Source organism: Oncorhynchus mykiss, chromosome 8, assembly GCF_013265735.2.
Source record: "Oncorhynchus mykiss isolate Arlee chromosome 8, USDA_OmykA_1.1, whole genome shotgun sequence".
NCBI lineage: Eukaryota > Metazoa > Chordata > Actinopteri > Salmoniformes > Salmonidae > Oncorhynchus > Oncorhynchus mykiss.
This window is the reverse complement of record NC_048572.1, coordinates 56,127,740-56,147,525: the sequence shown is the minus strand read 5'-3', so window position 1 is coordinate 56,147,525 and position 19,786 is coordinate 56,127,740. Positions and strand designations below refer to the sequence as shown.

General features: G+C 47.6%; 1 protein-coding gene across 1 annotated transcript in view; it reads right to left on the bottom strand.

The window, feature by feature from the left end:
* Nucleotides 1–19,786, bottom strand: part of LOC110530943 (dihydropyrimidine dehydrogenase [NADP(+)]) — a 136,242-nt gene that overhangs the window by 102,670 nt on the left and 13,786 nt on the right. The window contains exon 3 of the mRNA XM_036985742.1: nt 17,245–17,327. Within this exon, the coding sequence (XP_036841637.1) occupies nt 17,245–17,327 (83 nt within the window). The remainder of the gene's footprint in view (nt 1–17,244; nt 17,328–19,786) is intronic.

Sequence of the window (19,786 nt, the reverse complement as noted above, 5' to 3'; positions counted from 1 at the left end):
AACACGTAGATCCCCTGAATGCAGCTCACTCTCCAGATCCAAATCACCTGAATTATGATCACCTGTTCACACACCTGTATGTCATTATCACACACTAGTTAGTTAAGTTATTTGCCCCCCATCATTGTGAGGTATTGTTTGCTTTGTGACACACTTCTATTCAGAGTGCTGGTTTTCCGTAATTTAATCCTCCCATGTATGATAGTGTTGCATGCCTCACTAATGGAGCCTTTTGCCTATTCCCTACCTGTACTTTAGCCTATCGGATTTCTTGTTATCAACCTATTGCCTGATCTCCAGGACGACGTTACTAGCCTTTTCCCTGCATGTACTGTTGCCTTTTTGGACCCCCTGTGTATGACCTTCTGCCTGCCCCTGGACCCAGCTACCTGCCTCCTCCTGTGGTCCTTTACCAATAAACACCTGCTGTGCCCTGTGCTTGAAACCGGCTCTCTGTCTCCCATCGTGTTCATTACAGAAAACCTCACCAAAAACGACAGATGGACTCAGCGGAGCTACAGCTACGTCTAGCCCGACAGGAGGGACGAATCGATGAACTGCGACCTCCTTCACCAGTCCATTCCTGCTTCACCGATATCAGGTGCCACAGCCTCCTCTTGTTCATCTCCCCCATATCCATGCCTAATAAATACTACAGCTCCCCAGGGACTTCTCATGCAATGTAACCTGTACATAGACCATCACCCCGATGACTTCAGCACTGACAAAGACAGGGTGGACTTCGTCATCTCCCTACTCACAGGCAAAGCTCTGGATTGGGTCACAGCCCTGTGGGCCGCTCAAAGTTCTGATCTGTTCTCTGAATCACGTTTCCATGCCCTCTTCAAGGAGGTGTTCGACCATTCAGTTTCAGGTCGTCACATCGGGGACCTGTTATGTGAGCTGCGACAGGGCTGTCGCTCCACCACTGAGTATGCCCTTGAGTTCCGTACCATGGCTGCTGGCAGTGGATGGAGTGAACCAGCACTCCTTACAGTCTACCGGAGGGGTCTTAATCGGGAGTTACAGATCGAACTGGCCTGCAGAGGAGATTTAACAGACCTAAATCAATACTCCCGGATGTCCATAGGCAACCTACTGGTGGACCGCCGACCTATACAGTCGCCCATGGCCTGTGAGTCTTCCACTCCCTTCTCTCGTCCACCATAGTCTAATAGCCCTGAACCCATGCAAATCGGCCGCGCCCCTCTCACACCTTCCGAGAGACATCAGAGGTTACGTGAAAACCTGTGCCTCTATTGTGGAGAGAGTAACCACCTACTCAATAGCTGTCCGATTTGCCCCCCCACGAAGGGGTGTTCACAGCCCCTCCACTTCCAACAGGGTAAGCATCTTTACATTTTTAAATATTACCAAAAGGCAGTTTGGTACCCCGGCTCTTCTTTCTGCTAATGGGACCACTCAGTTTGTGGAGGGACTAGTGGACTCTGGGGCCGCAGGTCATTTCATTGACGAACAATTGACACACCACTTAAGAGTCAAACTAATCCCTGTTAATCCTCCCATTAGGATTAATGCGCTGGACTGACAACCTCTCGGAACTGGTCTCGCATGACCGAAAGTATCACCCTTCAGATTGACCTCCTTCACTCTGCGGTCATTCAGTTAATGGTGTTGTCTTCGCCTAAAGAACCCCTCATCCTCGATCACCCATGGCTAGGCCTTCATGACCCTGCCATCTCCTGGCGGAAAGGGGAACTGCTGTCATGGTCTCCTGCCTGTTTTAAGAACTGCGTCAATCTACTCTGTCGAGCCACCTCCACAGAAGGATCGGAGTCTGCCATTCCAACCCACATCCCACCTGTATAAGCCCAGTTCCAGAGTGTCTTCAGCAAAAAAAGGTGTCCATTCAGCCCCCTCATCGCCCGGAGGACAGCTCGATCGACCTCCTTCCTGGGGCATCGCCCCCTAAGGCTCGGATCTACCCCTTGTCCATCCCAGAGAATGAGGCTATGGACATCTATATAGAAGAGGCCCTCAACATGGGATTCATCTGTTCATCGATGTCACCGGCTGCATCCAGTTTTTTTTTGTGAAAAAAAATGATGGTAGTCTCCGTCCCTGCATAGATTACCGACCCCTCAATGGCCTTATCATCAATAATCGCTTCCCTCTTCCTTTGATTCCGGCTGCACTAGAACAAGTTGGACAGGCTACCATCTACTCTAAACTGGACCTACGTAGTGCATACAACCTAGTCCGTATCTGAAGTGGGGATGAGTGGAAGACGGTGTTCATCACCGCTAGGGGTCACTACGAATACCTGGTTATGCCCTACGGTCACACCAATGCTCCCGCAGTCTTCCAGTCCTTCATGAATGAAGTTTTCCAGGACATGATCAACCAGTTCCCCATCGTGTACATTGACGATATCTTGATCTACTCTCCCTCCATTGCAGAACACGTACAGCATGTGCAACAGGTCCTCCAACGGCTACAGGACCACCCTCTTTATGTCAAGGCTGAGAAGAGCGCATTTCACGTCACTACGGTAACCTTCCTAGGTTTCGTGTTGACACCAGGAGGGGCCAACATGGACGAAGGCAAAGTCACGGCTGTGCTTAACTGGCCCAAACCTACCACCGTAAAGTAATTACAATGTTTCCTAGGATTTTCCAACTACTACCGCCGGTTCATCCAAAACTGCAGCAGCACAACTGCTCCTCTCTCAGCTCTCACCAGTCAAAAAAACCATACCCTCCAATGGACCGACACCGCCCTTACTGCATTTCAGACCTTGAAATGCCTCTTCACCTCTACACCCATCCTTAGGCAGCCAGATCCTACCCTTCCTTTTGTTCTGGAGGTTGATGCATCCGAGGTCGGCGTAGGAGCGTTTCTCTCTCAGCGTGTACGGACACCTCCCAAATTACACCCATGTGGCTTCTTTTTCAAGAAACTGTCACCCTCAGAGGAACTATGATGTTGTGAACTGAGAGCTCCTCGCCATTAAGCTGGCTATCAATGAGTGGCGCCACTGGTTAGAGGGAGCTTATCACCCATTCCTTGTTCTTACCGACTACCTCAATTTGGAGTACTTAAGAAGTGCTAAGAGGCTCAACCCCAGACAGACTCGCTGGGCACTCTTCTTCACCCAATTGAACTTCAACTTCACCGTCAGCTATCTGCCTGGCAAGAAAAATGTGAAGGCTGATTCCTTATCCCGTCTATTTAACTCCCCCTTTTCTATTCCAGCTCCCGATCCCAACCTGACTCCGTCTTGTGTCGTGGGACCCATACAGAGGGAAATCCAATCAGCCGTCCAAGAGCCCCTACGTCACAACCCAGCACCTCCCGACACCCCTGCAGGTAAGACCTACGTTCCGGCGTCCATCAGGCCCCAACTAATGCAGTGGTGCCATACCCCGCTGAGTTCTGGCAATCCCGGGATCTCCCGATCCACGGAGCTACTGACACGCAAGTTCTGGTGGTCATCCCTAACAGCAGACGTCTGAGATTACGTTCTTTCCTGTCCTGTCTGTGCATGGGCGAAGAGCCCTCGCCAACTATCTACCGGTAAGCTCGAGCCGTTACCTACACCACACAGACCATGGTCCCACATTGCCATGGATTTCCTCACTGATCTACCAGACTTCGGGCTTCATTACTATTTTAGCTGTAGTGGACCGGTTCTCCAAGATGTGCCGCCTCATCCACCTACTTTAGCTGTACAGGCAGGGAATCGGATTTCCTGTTATCAACCTATTGCTTGATCTCCCGGACAACGTTACTAGACTTTTCCCTGCCTGTACTGTTGCTTTTTGGACCCCCTGTGTAGGACCTTCAACAGCCTCAGACCATTTTTCCTTCTCCACCAAACATTACAGTTGGCACTATGCACTGGGGCAGGTAGCTCCCGGAATCCGCCAAACTCAGATTTGTCCTGTGGGAATGTTAGATGGTGAAGCGTGATTCATCATTCCAGAAAATGTGTTTCCAATGCTCCGGAGTCCAATGGTGGTGAGCTTTACACCACTCCAGCCTACGCTTGGCTTGCTGATGGTGATCTTGGGCATGTGTGCACCTGCTCAGCCATGGAAACCCATTTCATGAAGCTCCCCACTTACAGTTATTGTGCTGATGTTGCTTCCAGAGGCAGTTTCGAACTTGTTAGTAAGTGTTGCAACCAAGGATAGAGGATTTTTAAGCGCTACCAGCTTCAGCACTAGGTGGTCCCGTTCTGTGAGCTTGTGTGGCTTACCACTTCATTGGCTGAGCCATTGTTGCTCCTAGACATTTCCACTTCAAAACAACAGCACTTACAGTTGACCGGGGCAGCTCTAGCAGGACAGAAATTTGACAAACTGACTTGTCCTATGACAGTGACACGTTGAAAGTCACTGAGCTCTTAAGTAAGCCCATTCTACTGCCAATGTTTGTCTATTGAGATTGCTTGGCTGTGTGCTCGATTTTATACACCTGTCAGCAACGGGTGTGGCTGAAATAGCCGAATCCACTCATTTAAAGGTGTCACGAGTCCGACCGAGGGTGTTTCCCTTTCCCGGGCAAGTGGCGCTCGGCGGTCGTCGTCACCGGCCTATTAGCTGCCACTGATTGTTTTTCCTTCCCCTCCTTGTATGTTGAGTGGTAGCACCTGTGGATGTTTAATTAGTTTGTCTTTATTAGACAGCCGGCCCGCCTGGTTGTTGTGCGGGATTATTTCTATGTAACCTTCGGCTCTGTGGTATAGGCACGTGTTAGTGTCCGGTCGGGATTGTTTTCCCATTTGTACATTTTGATTCCCTGTGTTTTGGGAACGTAACTTTTTTGTGAGCACCCTGTGGTGCGTTGGTGCGATTAAAAGACGCGCAGCATTGAACTCTCTGTCTCCTGCATTTGACTCCACACCCACGACACCCGGAGCATTACAGAATCCCGCACCTATCAAATTGAATGGAGTCAGCAGGAGCAGCAGCCAACCCTCTCCCATCAATGGAGGAACGGGTTCTCCACCACACCACCGTCCTTCATCGGATCGGATCCGCGATGGATAAAGTGATGGAGAGAATGGACAGATGGGAGAGGAGTGGGCTCCTCTCTCCACCTTCGGCACCCACGGTTCCGGACTCCCCATCTCCCGACTCCAGCACCCTCCGTCTGACGCTACCGAGGGCTTATGATGGAGCGGCGGCGGGTTGCCAGGGGTTTCTGCTCCAGCTGGAGCTATACCTGGCCACCATCAGACCCACTCCCTCAGGAGTAGAGAGGGTGAGTGTCCTCATCTCCTGCCTCACGGGTCGTGCCCTGGAATGGGCGAACGTGGTCTGGAATGGTCCAGACTCAGCGCGGGAGCACTACCCAGAGTTTTCCCGCCGCTTCCGTGCTGTGTTTGATCACCCTCTAGACGGCCGAGCGGCGGGAGAACGACTATTTCACCTCAGGCAGGAGAGGAGGAGCGCCCAGGATTACGCGCTGGAGTTCCGGACCTTGGCAGCCGGATCTGGGTGGAACGACAGGGCCCTCATGGACCACTACAGGTGTAGTCTCCGAGAGGACGTCCGCCGGGAGTTAGCGTGTCGGGACACCACTCTGTCACTGGATCAGCTGATTGACATGTCCATTTGACTGGATAATCTGCTGGCTGCCCGCGGGCGTTCAGAGAGGGTCCTGTGCGTTCCACCACCCAGCCCCTCCGCTCCCATTCCGATGGAGTTGGGAGGGGCTGCGCCGAGGGGTACCGGAGGAGGAGGCCTTCCCTGCACCAACTGTGGTCGGAGAGGACACACGTCTGATCGGTGCTGGGGGGGTCCGTCTGGGAGTAGAGATGGCAGGCGGAACGCTTCTCGGTCACCCCAGGTGAGTCAGCATCAAACTCACCCAGAACCCCCTGTTGGCCACATGTTTGTCTTAACTTTTTTCCTTCGCTTTTTTCCCTCTTCCCAGCATAGGGCGCTAGTCGATTCAGGCGCAGCTGGGAACTTTATGGATTGCGGACTCGCCCTTAAGTTAGGGGTTCCGCTGGTGCCAATAGATTCTCCTTTCCCCGTGCACTCCCTAGATAGCCGGCCATTAGGGTCAGGGATGGTTAGGGAGACCACGGTCCCACTGGACATGGTGACGCAGGGGAATCATAGGGAGCGGATCAGTTTCTTTATTATTGATTCGCCTGCGTTTCCAGTGGTGCTGAGGACTCCCTGGCTGGCCCGGCACAATCCTAAAATTTCGTGGAGACAGGGGGTTCTCCAGGGGTGGTCAGAGGAGTGTTCTGGAAGGTGTTTGGGAGTTTCCATCGGTGCCACGTCGGTGGAGAGTCCAGACCAGGGTTCCACGGTGTGCATTCCCCCCGAGTATGCCGATTTGGCAATCGCTTTCAGTAAAGTGAAAGCGACTAAATTACCACCTTATCGACCGGGAAGGGATTGTACGATAGATCTCCAGGTAGACGCTGCGCTTCCCAAGAGTCACGTGTACCCGCTGTCCCAGGAGGAGACGTTGGCAATGGAGACATATGTCACGGAGGCGCTGGGACAGGGGTACATTCGGTCCTCCATTTCACCCGTCTCCTCAAGTTTCTTTTTTTGTGAGGAAAAAGGAGGGAGGCTTGCGTCCGTGTATCGATTATAGAGGTCTAAACGCCATCACAGTGGGGTATAGTTACCCTCTACCTCTCATCGCTACGGCGGTGGAATCGTTCCACGGAGCGCAGTTCTTCACAAAACTGGATCTCAGGAGCGCGTATAGTTTGGTGCGTATTCGGAAGGGAGACGAGTGGAAAACCGCATTTAGTACTACATCAGGCCACTATGAGTACCTCGTCATGCCGTATGGGTTAAAGAATGCTCCAGCCGTTTTCCAATCCTTTGTAGACGAGATTCTCAGGGACCTGTGCGGGCAGGGAGTGGTGGTTTATATCGATGACATTCTGATCTACTCGGCCACTCACACCGCGCATGTGTCTCTGGTGCGCAAGGTGCTTGGTAGACTGCTGGAGCATGACCTATACGTCAAGGCTGAGAAATGCGTGTTCTCTAAACGAGCCGTCTCTTTTCTGGGATATCGCATTTCCACCTCGGGGGTAGTGATGGAGGGTGACCGCATTAGGGCCGTGCGTAATTGGCCGACTCCGACCACGGTAAAGGAGGTGCAGCGGTTTCTGGGTTTTGCCAGCTACTACCGGAGGTTTATCCGGGGTTTTGGCCAGGTAGCGGCTCCCATCACCTCACTGCTGAAGGGGGGCCCGGTGCGTTTGCAGTGGTCAGCAGAGGCGGACGGAGCATTCAACAAGTTGAAGGCGCTGTTTACTGATGCGCCCGTGTTGGCACATCCGGACCCCTCTCTAGCATTCATAGTGGAGGTGGACGCGTCCGAGGCTGGGGTGGGTGCCGTGCTATCACAGCGCTCGGGTACGCCACCAAAACTCCGCCCCTGCGCTTTCTTCTCAAGGAAGCTCAGCCCAGCGGAGCGTAACTATGATGTGGGGGACCGGGAGTTGCTAGCGGTGGTTAGAGCTCTGAAGGTGTGGAGACACTGGCTTGAGGGGGCTAAACACCCCTTTCTCATCTGGACCGACCACCAGAATCTGGAGTATATTCGGGCAGCTAGGAGACTTAACCCACGTCAGGCAAGGTGGGCCATGTTCTTCACCCGGTTCCGATTTACTTTGTCTTATAGACCGGGCTCCCAGAACGTGAAGGCTGACGCACTGTCCCGCCTTTATGACACGGAGGATGGGTCCACCGAACCTACTCTCATCCTTCCCGCCTCGAAGCTGGTAGCCCCAGTGGTATGGGAGGTGGACTCGGACATCGAGCGGGCGTTACGGGCTGAACCCGCGCCTCCTCAGTGTCCAGCGGGGCGAAGGTACGTGCCGCTTGGTGTTCGGGACAAACTGATTCGGTGGGCTCACGTCCTACCCTCCTCGGGTCACCCTGGGGTGACAAGGACAGTGGGGAGCCTTCAGGGGAGGTATTGGTGGCCTACGTTGGCTAAGGACGTTAAGGGTTATGTCTCCTCCTGTTCAGTGTGCGCTCAGAGTAAGGCTCCTAGGCACCTTCCTAGAGGGAAGCTACAACCCCTCCCTGTTCCACAGCGGCCATGGTCACATCTGTCCATAGATTTCCTAACCGATCTCCCGCCGTCTCATGGGAACACCACGGTTCTGGTGATTGTGGATCGGTTCTCTAAGTCCTGCCATCTCCTCCCGTTGCCCGGTATCCCTACAGCCCTACAGACTGCGGAGGCGTTATTCACCCATGTCTTCCGGCACTACGGGGTGCCGGAGGACATCGTTTCTGATCGGGGCCCCCAATTCACGTCCCGGGTATGGAGAGCGTTCATGGAACATTTGGGGGTCTCTGTCAGCCTGACCTCCGGTTATCACCCCGAGAGTAATGGGCAGGTGGAGAGAGTGAACCAGGAGGTGGGTAGGTTTCTGCGGTCGTATTGCCAGGATCGGCCAGGGGAGTGGGCACGATACATTCCCTGGGCTGAAATGGCTCAGAACTCACTACGCCACTCCTCTACTAACGTGTCCCCTTTTCAGTGTGTGTTGGGGTACCAGCCGGTCCTGGCACCATGGCATCCGAGCCAGACCGAGGCTCCTGCGGTGGAGGAATGGGTACAGTGTTTGGGTACAGTGCCCCCGTGTTTGTACCGGGGGACAGGGTCTGGCTCTCGACCCGAAACCTACCTCTCCGCTTGCCCTGCCGGAAGCTGGGTCCGCAGTGTGTAGGGCCCTTTAAAGTCCTGAGGAGGATAAACGAGGTGTGTTATCGATTACAACTCCCTTCCTATTATCGTATTAACCCCTCGTTTCATGTGTCTCTCCTCAGGCCGGTGGTAGCTGGTCCCCTGCAGGACAGTGAGGTACCGGAGGTCCCTCCCCCCCCGCTGGACATCGAGGGGTCCCCGGCGTACACGATCCGGGCCATTCTGGACTCAAGACGCCGGGTGAGGGGCCTGCAGTACCTCGTGGACTGGGAGGGGTACGGTCCGGAGGAGAGGTGCTGGGTGCCGGTGGGGGACATCTTGGATCCCTCCATGTTGAGGGATTTCCATCGCCTCCATCCGGATCGCCCTGCGCCTCGTCCTCCGGGGCGACCTCGAGGCCGGTGTCGGCGCGCTGCGGGAGCCGCGCGTCAGGGGGGGGGGGGTACTGTCACGAGTCCGACCGAGGGTGTTTCCCTTTCCCGGGCAGGTGGCGCTCGGCGGTCGTCGTCACCGGCCTATTAGCTGCCACTGATTGTTTTTCCTTCCCCTCCTTGTATGTTGAGTGGTAGCACCTGTGGATGTTTAATTAGTTTGTCTTTATTAGACAGCCGGCCCGCCTGGTTGTTGTGCGGGATTATTTCTATGTAACCTTCGGCTCTGTGGTATAGGCACGTGTTAGTGTCCGGTCGGGATTGTTTTCCCATTTGTACATTTTGATTCCCTGTGTTTTGGGAACGTAACTTTTTTGTGAGCACCCTGTGGTGCGTTGGTGCGATTAAAAGACGCGCAGCATTGCACTCTCTGTCTCCTGCATTTGACTCCACACCCACGACACCCGGAGCATTACAAAAGGGGTATCCACATACTTTTGTATATACAGCAACAATTAAAAGTTTGGACACACCTTCTTTATTTTTACTATTTTCTACATTGTAGAATAATAGTGAAGACATCAACACTATGAAATATCACATATGGAATCATGTAGCAACCAAAAATGTGTTTAACAAATAAATATATTTGAGATTCTTCAATGTAGCCTCCATTTAACTTGATGACAGCTTTGCACACTCTTGGCATTCTCTCAACCTGGAATGCATTTCAATTAACAGGTAATCTTGTTAATCCCACCACAGTGTCCGATTTCAAATAGGCTTTACAGGGAAAGCACCACAAACAATTATGTTAGGTCAGTGCCAAGTCACAAAAACACACACAGCCATTTTTCCAGCCAAAGAGTGGAATCACAAAAATCAGAAAAAGAGAGAGAATTAATCACTAACCTTTGATGATCTTCATCAGATGACACTCATAGGACTTCATGTTACACAACACATGTATGTTTTGTTCGATAAAGTTAATATTTATATCAAAAATCTCAGTATACATTGGTGCGTTATGTTCAGTAGTTCCAAAAACATCCGGTGATTTTGCAGAGAGCCACAATTTACAGAAATACTCATTATAAATGTTGATGAAAATACAAGTGTTATGCATGGATTTAAAGATATACTTCTCCTTAATGCAACCACTGTGTCAGATTTCAAAAAAGCTTTACGGAAAAAGCAAACCATGCAATAATCTGAGTACGGCGCTCAGACAACAAATACATATATCTGCCATGTTGGAGTCAGCAGAAGTCAGAAATAACATTATAAATATTCACTTACCTTTGATGATTTTCATCAGAATGCACTCCCAGGAATCCCAGTTCCACAATAAATGTTTGTATTGTTCGATGATGTCCATCATTTATGTTCAAATAGCTACTTTTGTTAGCGCGTTTGGTAAACAAATCAAAACTCACGACGCACGTGAGACCAGACAACTAGTTGCAGACGAAATGTCAAAAAGTTTGTTACAGTCCGTAGAAACTTGTCAAACGAAGTATAGAATCAATCTTTAGGATGTTTTTTAACATACAACTTCAATAATATTCCAACCGGATAATTATTTTGTCTTCAGAAAAGCAAAGGAACGGGAGCTACCTCTCATGTGAATGCGTGTGACCAGCATGTGACTGCTGGCAGACCTCTGACTCAATCCCCTCTCATTCGGCCCCCCTTCATAGTAGAAGCCTCAAACAAGTTTCTAAAGACTGTTGACATCTAGTAGAAGCCTTAGGAAGTGCAACATGACCAATATCCCACTGTATCTTCAATAGGGGCTGAGTTGAATATCGACCAACCTCAGATTTCCTACTCCCTGGTTGGATTTTTTTCTCAGGTTTTTGCCTGCCATATGAGTTCTGTTATACTCACAGACATCAGTCAAACAGTTTTAGAAACTTCAGAGTGTTTTCTATTCAATACTACTAATATTATGCATATATTAGGAAAAATGACTGAGGAGCAGGAAGTTTACTCTGGGCACCTTATTCATCCAAGCTACTCAATACTGCCCTCAGCCATAAGAAGTTAAAAAGTTAATTTGTGGAATTTCTATCCTTCTGAATGTGCTTGAGCCACTCAGTTGTGTTGTGAGAAGGTAGGGTTGGTATGCAGAAGATAGCCCTATTTGGTAAAATACCAATTCCATATTATGGCAAAAACAGCTCAAAAAAGCAAAGAAAAACAATAGTTCATCATTACTTTAAGACATGAAGGTCAGTCAATACAGGACATTTCAAGAACTTTGAAAGTTTCTTAAAGTGCAGTCACAAAAAAACAATCAAGCGGTATGATGGCTCTCATGAGGACCGTCACAGGACAGGAATACTCAGAGTTACCTCTGCTGCAGAGGATCATTTCAGTAGTGTGACCAGCCTCAGAAATGGCAGCCCAAATAAATGCTTCACAGAGTTCAAGTAACTGACACATCTCAACTTCAACTGTTTGAAGGAGATTGCGTGAATCAGGCCTTCATGGCTGAATTGCTGCAAAGAAAGCACTACCAAAATACACAAATAATAAGAAGAGACTTGCTTGGGCCAAGAAACACAATCAATGGACATAAGACCAGTGGGAATCTGTCCTTTGGTCTGATGAGTCCAAATTTGAGATTTTTGGTTCCAACCGCCATGGCTTTGTGAGACGCGGAGTAGGTGAACAGATGATCTCCGCATGTGTGGTTCCCACCGTCAGACATGGAGGAGGAGTTATGGTGTGCGCTTAGTGGGACTAGCATTTGTTTTTCAACAGGACAACAACCCAACACACCTCCAGGCTGTGGAATGACTATTTAACCAAGAAGGAGAGTGATGGAGTGCTGCATCAGATGACCTGACCTCCACAATCAACGACCTCAACTCAATTACGATAGTTCGGGATGAGTTGGACTGCAGAGTGAAGAAAAAACAGCCAACAAGTGCTCAGCATATGTGGGAACTCCTTCAAGACTGTTGGAAAATAATTCCAGGTGAAGCTGGTTGAGAGAATGTCAAGAGTGTGCAAAGCTGTCATCAAGGCAAAGGGTGGCTACTTTGAAGAATATGAAATATAATTAGACTTGTTTAACAATTTTTTACTACGTGATTCCATATGTGTTATTTAATAGTTTTGACGTCTTCACTATTATTTTACAATTTAGAAAATAGTAAAAAATAAAGAAAAAGCCTTGAATGAGTAGGTGTGTCCAAACCTTTGACTGGTACTGTAAGTATGCAGACCATTTACGCAATACTTTGTTGAAGCACCTTTGGCAGCGATTACAGCCTTGAGTCTTCTTGGGTATGGCGCTACAAGCTTAGCACACCTGTATTTGGCGAGTTTCTCCAATTCTTCTCTACAGATCCTCTCAAGCTCTGTCATGTTGGATAGGGAGCATCGCTGCACAGCTATTTTCACGTCTCTCCAGATATGTTAGATCGGGTTCAAGTCTGGGCTCAGGCTAGGCCACACAAGGACATTCAGAGACTTGTCCCGAAGCCAGTCCTGCATTGTCTTGGCTGTGTGCTTAAGGTCATTGTCCTGTTGCAAGGTGAGTCTTCGCCCCAGTCTGAGGTCCTGAGCGATCTGGAGCAGGTTTTCATCAAGGATCTCTCTGTTCTTAGCTCCGTTCATCTTTCCCTTGATCTTGACTAGTCTCTAAGTCCCTGCCGCTGAAAAACTTCCCCACAGCATGATGCTGCTGCCACCATGCTTCACTGCAGGGATGGTGCCAGGTTTCCTCCAGACGTGATGCTTGGTATTCAGGCCAAAGAGTTCAATCTTGGTTTCATCAGATAATCTTCCTTCTCATGGTCTGAGAGTCTTTACGTGCCTTTTGGAAAACTCCAAGCGGGCTGTCATGTGCCTTTTACTGAGGAGTGGCTTCCGTCTGGCCACTCTACCAAAAAAAAGGCTTGATTTGTTGGAGTGCTGCAGAGATGGCTGTGCTTCTGGTTCTCCCATCTCCACAGAGGAACTCTGGAGCTCTGTCAAAGTGACCATCGGATTATTGGTCACATCCCTGACCAAGGCCCTTCTCCCTCGATTGCTCAGTATGGCCCGAGCGGCCAGCTCTAGGAAGGGTCTTGGTGGTTCCAAACTTGTTCCATTTAAGAATGATGGAGGCCACTGTATTCTTGGGGACCTTCAATGTTGCAGAAATGTTTTAGTACCCTTCCCCAGATCTGCGCATCGACATAATCCTGTCTGAGTTCTACGGACAATTTCTTTGACTTCCTGACTTGGTTTTTGATCTGACATGCATTGTCAACTGTGGGACCTTATACACTGTAGACAGGTGTGTGCCTTTCCAAATCATGTCCAATCAATAAAATTTACCACAAGTGGACTCCAATCAAGGTGTAGAAACATCTCAAGGATGATCAATGGAAACAGGATGCACCTGAGCAACATTTTGAGTATCATAGCAAAAGGTCTAAATACTTATGTAAATAAGGTATTTCTTCTTTTTTTTTTAAATCAGTTTTCGGTTCATCATTATGGGGTATTGTGTGTACATTGATGAAATCCATTTTGAATTCATTTTAGAACAAGGCTGTAGTGTAACGTAACAAAATGTTGAATAAGTAAAGGGGTGTGAATACTCCCACGACTGTTATAATTAGTGACATAAAATGCAATTACAATGAGCTTTTTGCTTTAGCTCCATCTGCACATGACAGAGAAGATCTAGGCTCACGTGAGGAAGTAAGCCGTCTGGCATGAGAGACTCGTTGGGAGGGAGACTAGAGCAGACCCCAGAAGTTCTGACTGAGTGCATATTTGAGCGCCTCAGGACGGTCCACTTACTTTCTGCTGTGGAATCCTGCGATTTCATTGGGGGGTAGTTCCCCCGCATAGCAGCCAAAACAATCCAAGCAATGTTTGTACGGCTGGGCACCCTGCTGCTGTTGCTAGCAGAGTCACTGAGTGGTAGAGTAGTAAGTAACTGAACACAGCTTGTTTTGAACCAGAAATATGTGCACATTTACCACACTTATGTGCATTTAAAACAATCTATGAATGATATAATACTGTACATCAAGGGTTGGATCCATTTCAGGGAACAGAATCAAAATACAGAAAATAACAAAATGATTTGTGGAACAGAACCCGAACTGAAAGTGATCTATTCTGTTCCGGGAACAGAACTGTTATTTTAAAAGCATGGGAACCAGTTATTATCGCTACTTTACATTCCAGACATTCTTTTCCAGTCCCACAAAAATTGCAACAGTGCATCTATGCAAAGCCCTCACTCTGTCATTCAGAAACGTATACCAGCATCTGCTTGTCAGCCCGAAATGTTGTGCCAGTGGGTGTGTGTGTTTGTGTAAGCTACCTCCCGCTCCCCTCTGAAGCACAGCCTCCTGACAACGTTACAAGCGTAATTCAGAAATTAGGGAGATGTTTAATTAGAGAAGAATGGATTTACTTTTTCAATGCTAATTAAGGATAATATAGTTATCATGTTTCACATTGGATTTCTTAACCACGATACAAAAAGGTAAGACGTGTTTTGAATTCTAGTGTTGCTCTACACACAAAAGCCTGTTAGTTAGCTAGCTAACGTTTGCTCTTGTCCAATGGTAAACCAACTCGGAAGTTCAAAGATTTTCAAAGTTCCTCAATAGAAGCTGCTCCGCCATAGGTATAATTCTGTGGGCCAAATTCAGACAATGCATGTCAAAACATGATGCCCTGCGCTTCAAAGCAAGCTTCCTCCATCCTCTCTCGTTCTCTCCTCACCCTCAAAATGTTAGTTGCATCTCACGCTCTACACTGTGACTGACAGCACAGTGTGTGTGTGTTTTTCTTTTGTGATTAAACCATGCTGTTATTGCAAAATACAATTTGCTCTTAATGACTTCTCTATACAGATTAAATCACTTACCCTCTACAGAGCAAGCTCTATCAGCACTGATTGGTGGAGTAAATTAATGTTGAGCTAAATTGTAAAAATACACTACCGGTCAAAGGTTTTAGAACATCTACTCATTGCAGTCGCAGTAAACCATCAAGCGCTATTACGAAAATGGCTCTCATGAGGACCGCCACAGGAATGGAAGACCCAGAGTTACCTCTGCTGCAGAGGATAACTTCATTAGAGATACCAGCCTCAGGTGGAAATGTGTCCTTTGGTCTGGAGTCCAAATTTGAGATTTTTGGTTCCAACCGCCGTGTCTTTGTGAGACTCGGTGTTGGTGAACGGATGTGTATTTCCCACCGTAAAGCATGGAGGAGGAGGAGGAGTTATGGTGTGGGGGTGCTTTGCTGGTGACACTATCTCTGATTTGGCTACTTTGAAGAATATAAAATATATTTTGATTTGTTTAACACTTTTTTGGTTACGATTCCATATGTGTTATTTCATAGTTTTAATGTCTTCACTGTTATTCTACAATGTAGTAAATAGTACAAATAAAGAAAAACCCTTGAATGAGTAGGTGTTCTAAAACTTTGGACCGGTAGTGTATATATATACTTCAGAGGTTTTAAAAGGAACAGAAAGGAACGATATAAACCGGTACTGTTTCTGGTTCAAACCGGTTCATAACTTTAATTGCAGTGGAATGGAACAAAAAAAAGAATGGTTCTGTTCAGAACAAAACTATTGGGGAAAATATGATGTTCCAACCCCTGCTGTATACATCACTTCCTGGATCCTGGATGACTCAACATAAGTAATGAGAACAGGATGTCAGCAAGCTGCAGCAGTCCGTGGCCACTGACAACACACCCCACCAGCCCTACCACCCACCCACCCTCCCACTCAACCCCTCATCTCCTACCCTAGGAGGTACAAGCACACACACACACACACACACACACACACACACACATACACACACACACACACACACACACACACACACACACACACACACACACACACACACACACACACACCCTCCTTACCCTAGGAGGACCACTCCCCGTCCCCTCCCTCTCCGACTCTCCAGCCCTTCCTTTGCCTTTTACTGTGATCGTGTTGAGATAAAGGCACGGGCTGGACTTTGATGTCAGACGTTATTAGCTGTCAGGGAACCTGCATCTTTCACTAGCATTGCAGGGGCCCTCGCCCGCTCTCACATGTAGGGAATAGTGGGGTATGTTGAGCCATTTTTTTTTACATTAAGCATCACTCTGTCAAGGCAAATATAGTATTCTTTCTAATAAAGATATCTACATTTATTTTTTAGGATGTTGTCTATACCTGGAAATAATCAGAGTTCATGTAAACATAATAGTGTTGAAAACATAGCTCAGAACATAGAAAACATAGTGGACAAGGTAAGTTGAGCCGTAACAACCCAACTGACCTTACAACTATGCTGGCTGTGTTGACTCAGCAAACAGAGGGAAGCATAGACCAACAGAATAAAGTTCACTTTCACTGTTTCAAAATAGTTCCGAAAGGTATTGATCAAACACACTCTGTTAAAAGAACTAGTGTCATCTTGTTTCAAACCTGTGAATCTTATTGGCTGCTCAAACAGAACTCACAATGATAAAATCTTAACCGTATACAGTACTTTATTCTAGTAAAATGGCTTATGGAACCATTATTATAATTATTATATTTCAGTACAGTCTATCTATATGTATGTTTTGGTCATGTAATGTACTTCTACTTATGACAGACTTTGAGATGTATGCATGTTATTTGTCACTGTGGAATTAAATCGGTCCTTGATGTAGCTAGCCATGTGGTAAAGCAAACATCTTCAGACAAGAGAACAGATTGGCAATCTTGTCACAATGTCAAAGGTCTCCCTCCTGTGATTTCCAATGACTGCTAAATAAATCTTCAGCTCTAATTGCAAACACCCTTATGAGTCAACGCTTAAAGTACTCCAATACTGCCTGGGGACTCCCATAAGCATTATTTTCTAGCGAGCAGCAACAAATGAAACATTTACATTTTTTCCCAGCGTGCAGCCAGGCTTGGCGTTTCCTGTGTTTAAGAGCCAAGACGCTGGCCTCGGGGGAGGCCTCCCCTTCAGACAAATGCACCCCTCCGAGAGGGAGAGGCTGAATGGTGGCTATGAAACTCATTTGTTCCTCCAATAATGAGGAATGACTTAGAACCCACCCCCACCCCCCACCCCCCATCCCCATCCTTCCATCACCACTCCTGTCATGGCAACGGGGACGTTTCCATGGTGATCCCCCCTCCTCTCTTCTCCTCGCTTCCTCCTCTCACCTGAACGCCTCGCGGAGTGCCCCCCGTTCGCTCAAAGTCGTGTGCTTGATGTCGTCGAAGTTGTTCTCCAACTTGACGCAGCTCTGGAGAGAGAGAGAGAGAGAGAGAGAGAGAGAGAGATTCTATATTAAATACTGTAGCATGATGAGATGACGAGTCCATCCTTTGAAACAGAGCCATGAAAATACTATAACAGCTGAATACATTCTAAACTAATACATTACCATAGAGATTAACTACGATTTATATATATGACCTTTTAGGAGGATTAGACCACTGACTAATGCACTATAGCTACAGACCTCTTATGAATTACAAGCATTTCACTGCACTCCCATTAACATTTGCTAACCATATGTATGTGACAAATTAAATGTGATTTGATTTGATTTAAATTCCCTGTTTCAAATAAGGAGGATTAATTTGTGCTATTTAACATGGTAACACGACACGGTTTACATTATCTGGGGGGATTTTTTATTGAGATCCATTTTATAACGTATACAAAGTCCACCATACGCCGTTTCCTTCATCCAATAGCCTAATACAGTTCAGGCCCAGACTCAGTTCACTGACTTAATCCTCTTGATGACTCACAATGGGAGAAAAGACTTGAGAGAGAAACCCTTCAAGTAAATACAGCCATCACACTAGGCCCATTTTTGATTAAAGAGCAGGGAGAAGTTTGTGTAGGGAGTGGAGAGGAGTTGCGTAGGGAGTGGAGAGGAGTTGTGTAGGGAGTGGAGAGGAGTTGCGTAGGGAGTGGGGTGGGAGACTTTATAAAGCTAATGCATATATCATTTTCTTCCTCCTGTCTCCTACCATTAAAAACACCGGAGGCACTCGGGTAATCGATATGCACGGTGCCTAGTGAAAGTCTACACACCCCTTGCACAGTCTTCACATTTTGCTGCCTTAAATCTAAACAGGGATCAAATTACATCCCCCCCCCCCCCCCCCCCCAGACTACACAAGATACCCCATAATACCAAAGCGAAGACACGTTTTTAGAAAATGTTGGAAATGTATTACAAATAAAAAACAGAAATACCTTATTTCCATAAGCATTCAGACAATTTGCTATGAGACCTGAAATTGAGCTCAGGTGTATCCTGTTTCCATTGATCATCCTTGAGATGTTTCTACAACTTTTTGGAGTCCACCTGTGGTAAATTCAATTGATGTGACATGATTTGGAAAGGCTCACACCTGTCTATATAAGGTCCCACAGTTGACAGTGCATGTCAGAGCAAAAAACAAGTTTGAAGGAATTTTCCGTAGAGCTCCGAGACCGGATTGTATCGAGCCACAGATCTGGGGAAGGGTACCAATCAATTTCTGCAGGGTTGAAATTGGCTTCCATCATCCATTCTTCTTAAATGGAAGAAGTTTGGATCAACCAAGACCCTTCCTAGAGCTGGCTGCTTGTCCAAACTGAGCAATCAAGGGAAGAAGGGCCTTTTTCAGGGAGATGACATGGTCACTCTGACTGAGCTCCAGAGTTCCTCTGTGGAGATGGGAGAACCTTTCAGGACAACCATCAATCAGGCCTTTATGGTAGAGTGACCAGACGGAACCCACTCCTCAGTGAAAGGCACATGACAGCCCACTTGGAATTTGCCAAGAGGCACCTAAAAGACTCAGACCATGAGAAACAAGATTCTCTGGTCGGATGAAACCAAGATTGAACTCTTTGGCCTGAATGCCAAGCGTCACGTCTGGAGGAAACCTGCCAACATCCATGTATGAAGCATGGTGGCAGCAGCATCATGCTGTGGGGATGTTTTTCAGCGGCAGGGACTGGGAGACTATTCAGGATCAAGGGAAATAATAACGGAGCAAAGTACAGAGATTGATGAAAACCTGCTACAGAGAGCTCAGAACCTCAGACTGGGGCAAAGTTTCACCTTCCAACAGGGCAATGACCCTAAGCACATAGCCAGGTCAACGCAGGACTGGCTTCGAGACAAGTCTCTGAATGTTCTTGTGTGTCCCAGCCGGAGCCGGGACCGATCAAACATCTCTGGAGAGACCAGAAAATAGCTGTGAAGCAACGCTCCCCATCCAACCTGACAGAGCTTGAAAGGATCTGCAGAGAGGAATGGGAGAAACTCCCCAAATACAGGTGTGCCAAGCTTGTAGTGTCATACCCAAGAAGACTCGAGGTACTAAGTAAAGGGTCTGAATACTTATGTAAATGTTATATTTCAGTTAAAATGTTTGTAGAAATGTGCAAAATTTTAGGTTGATGAGGTGGTTGATGAGGGAAAAAAACGATTTAATCCATTTTAGAATAAGGTTGTAACATAACAAAATGTGGAAAAAGTAATGGGGTCTGAATACTTTCCAAATGCACTGTTCGTCCGTTGTTTTTGTCAAAATTGCTCAAGCTCAGTAAATTTGGTTGGGAATCATTAAATGGACAGCTATATTCAAACATTGTCTCTGGGTTACACTCTGTGTTGTGTTGTATAGGATTTGACCCAAATCTGTAGTTTTTAAATCAGAATAAAAAGTGAATATTTCTACTGTGTTGTCTTGC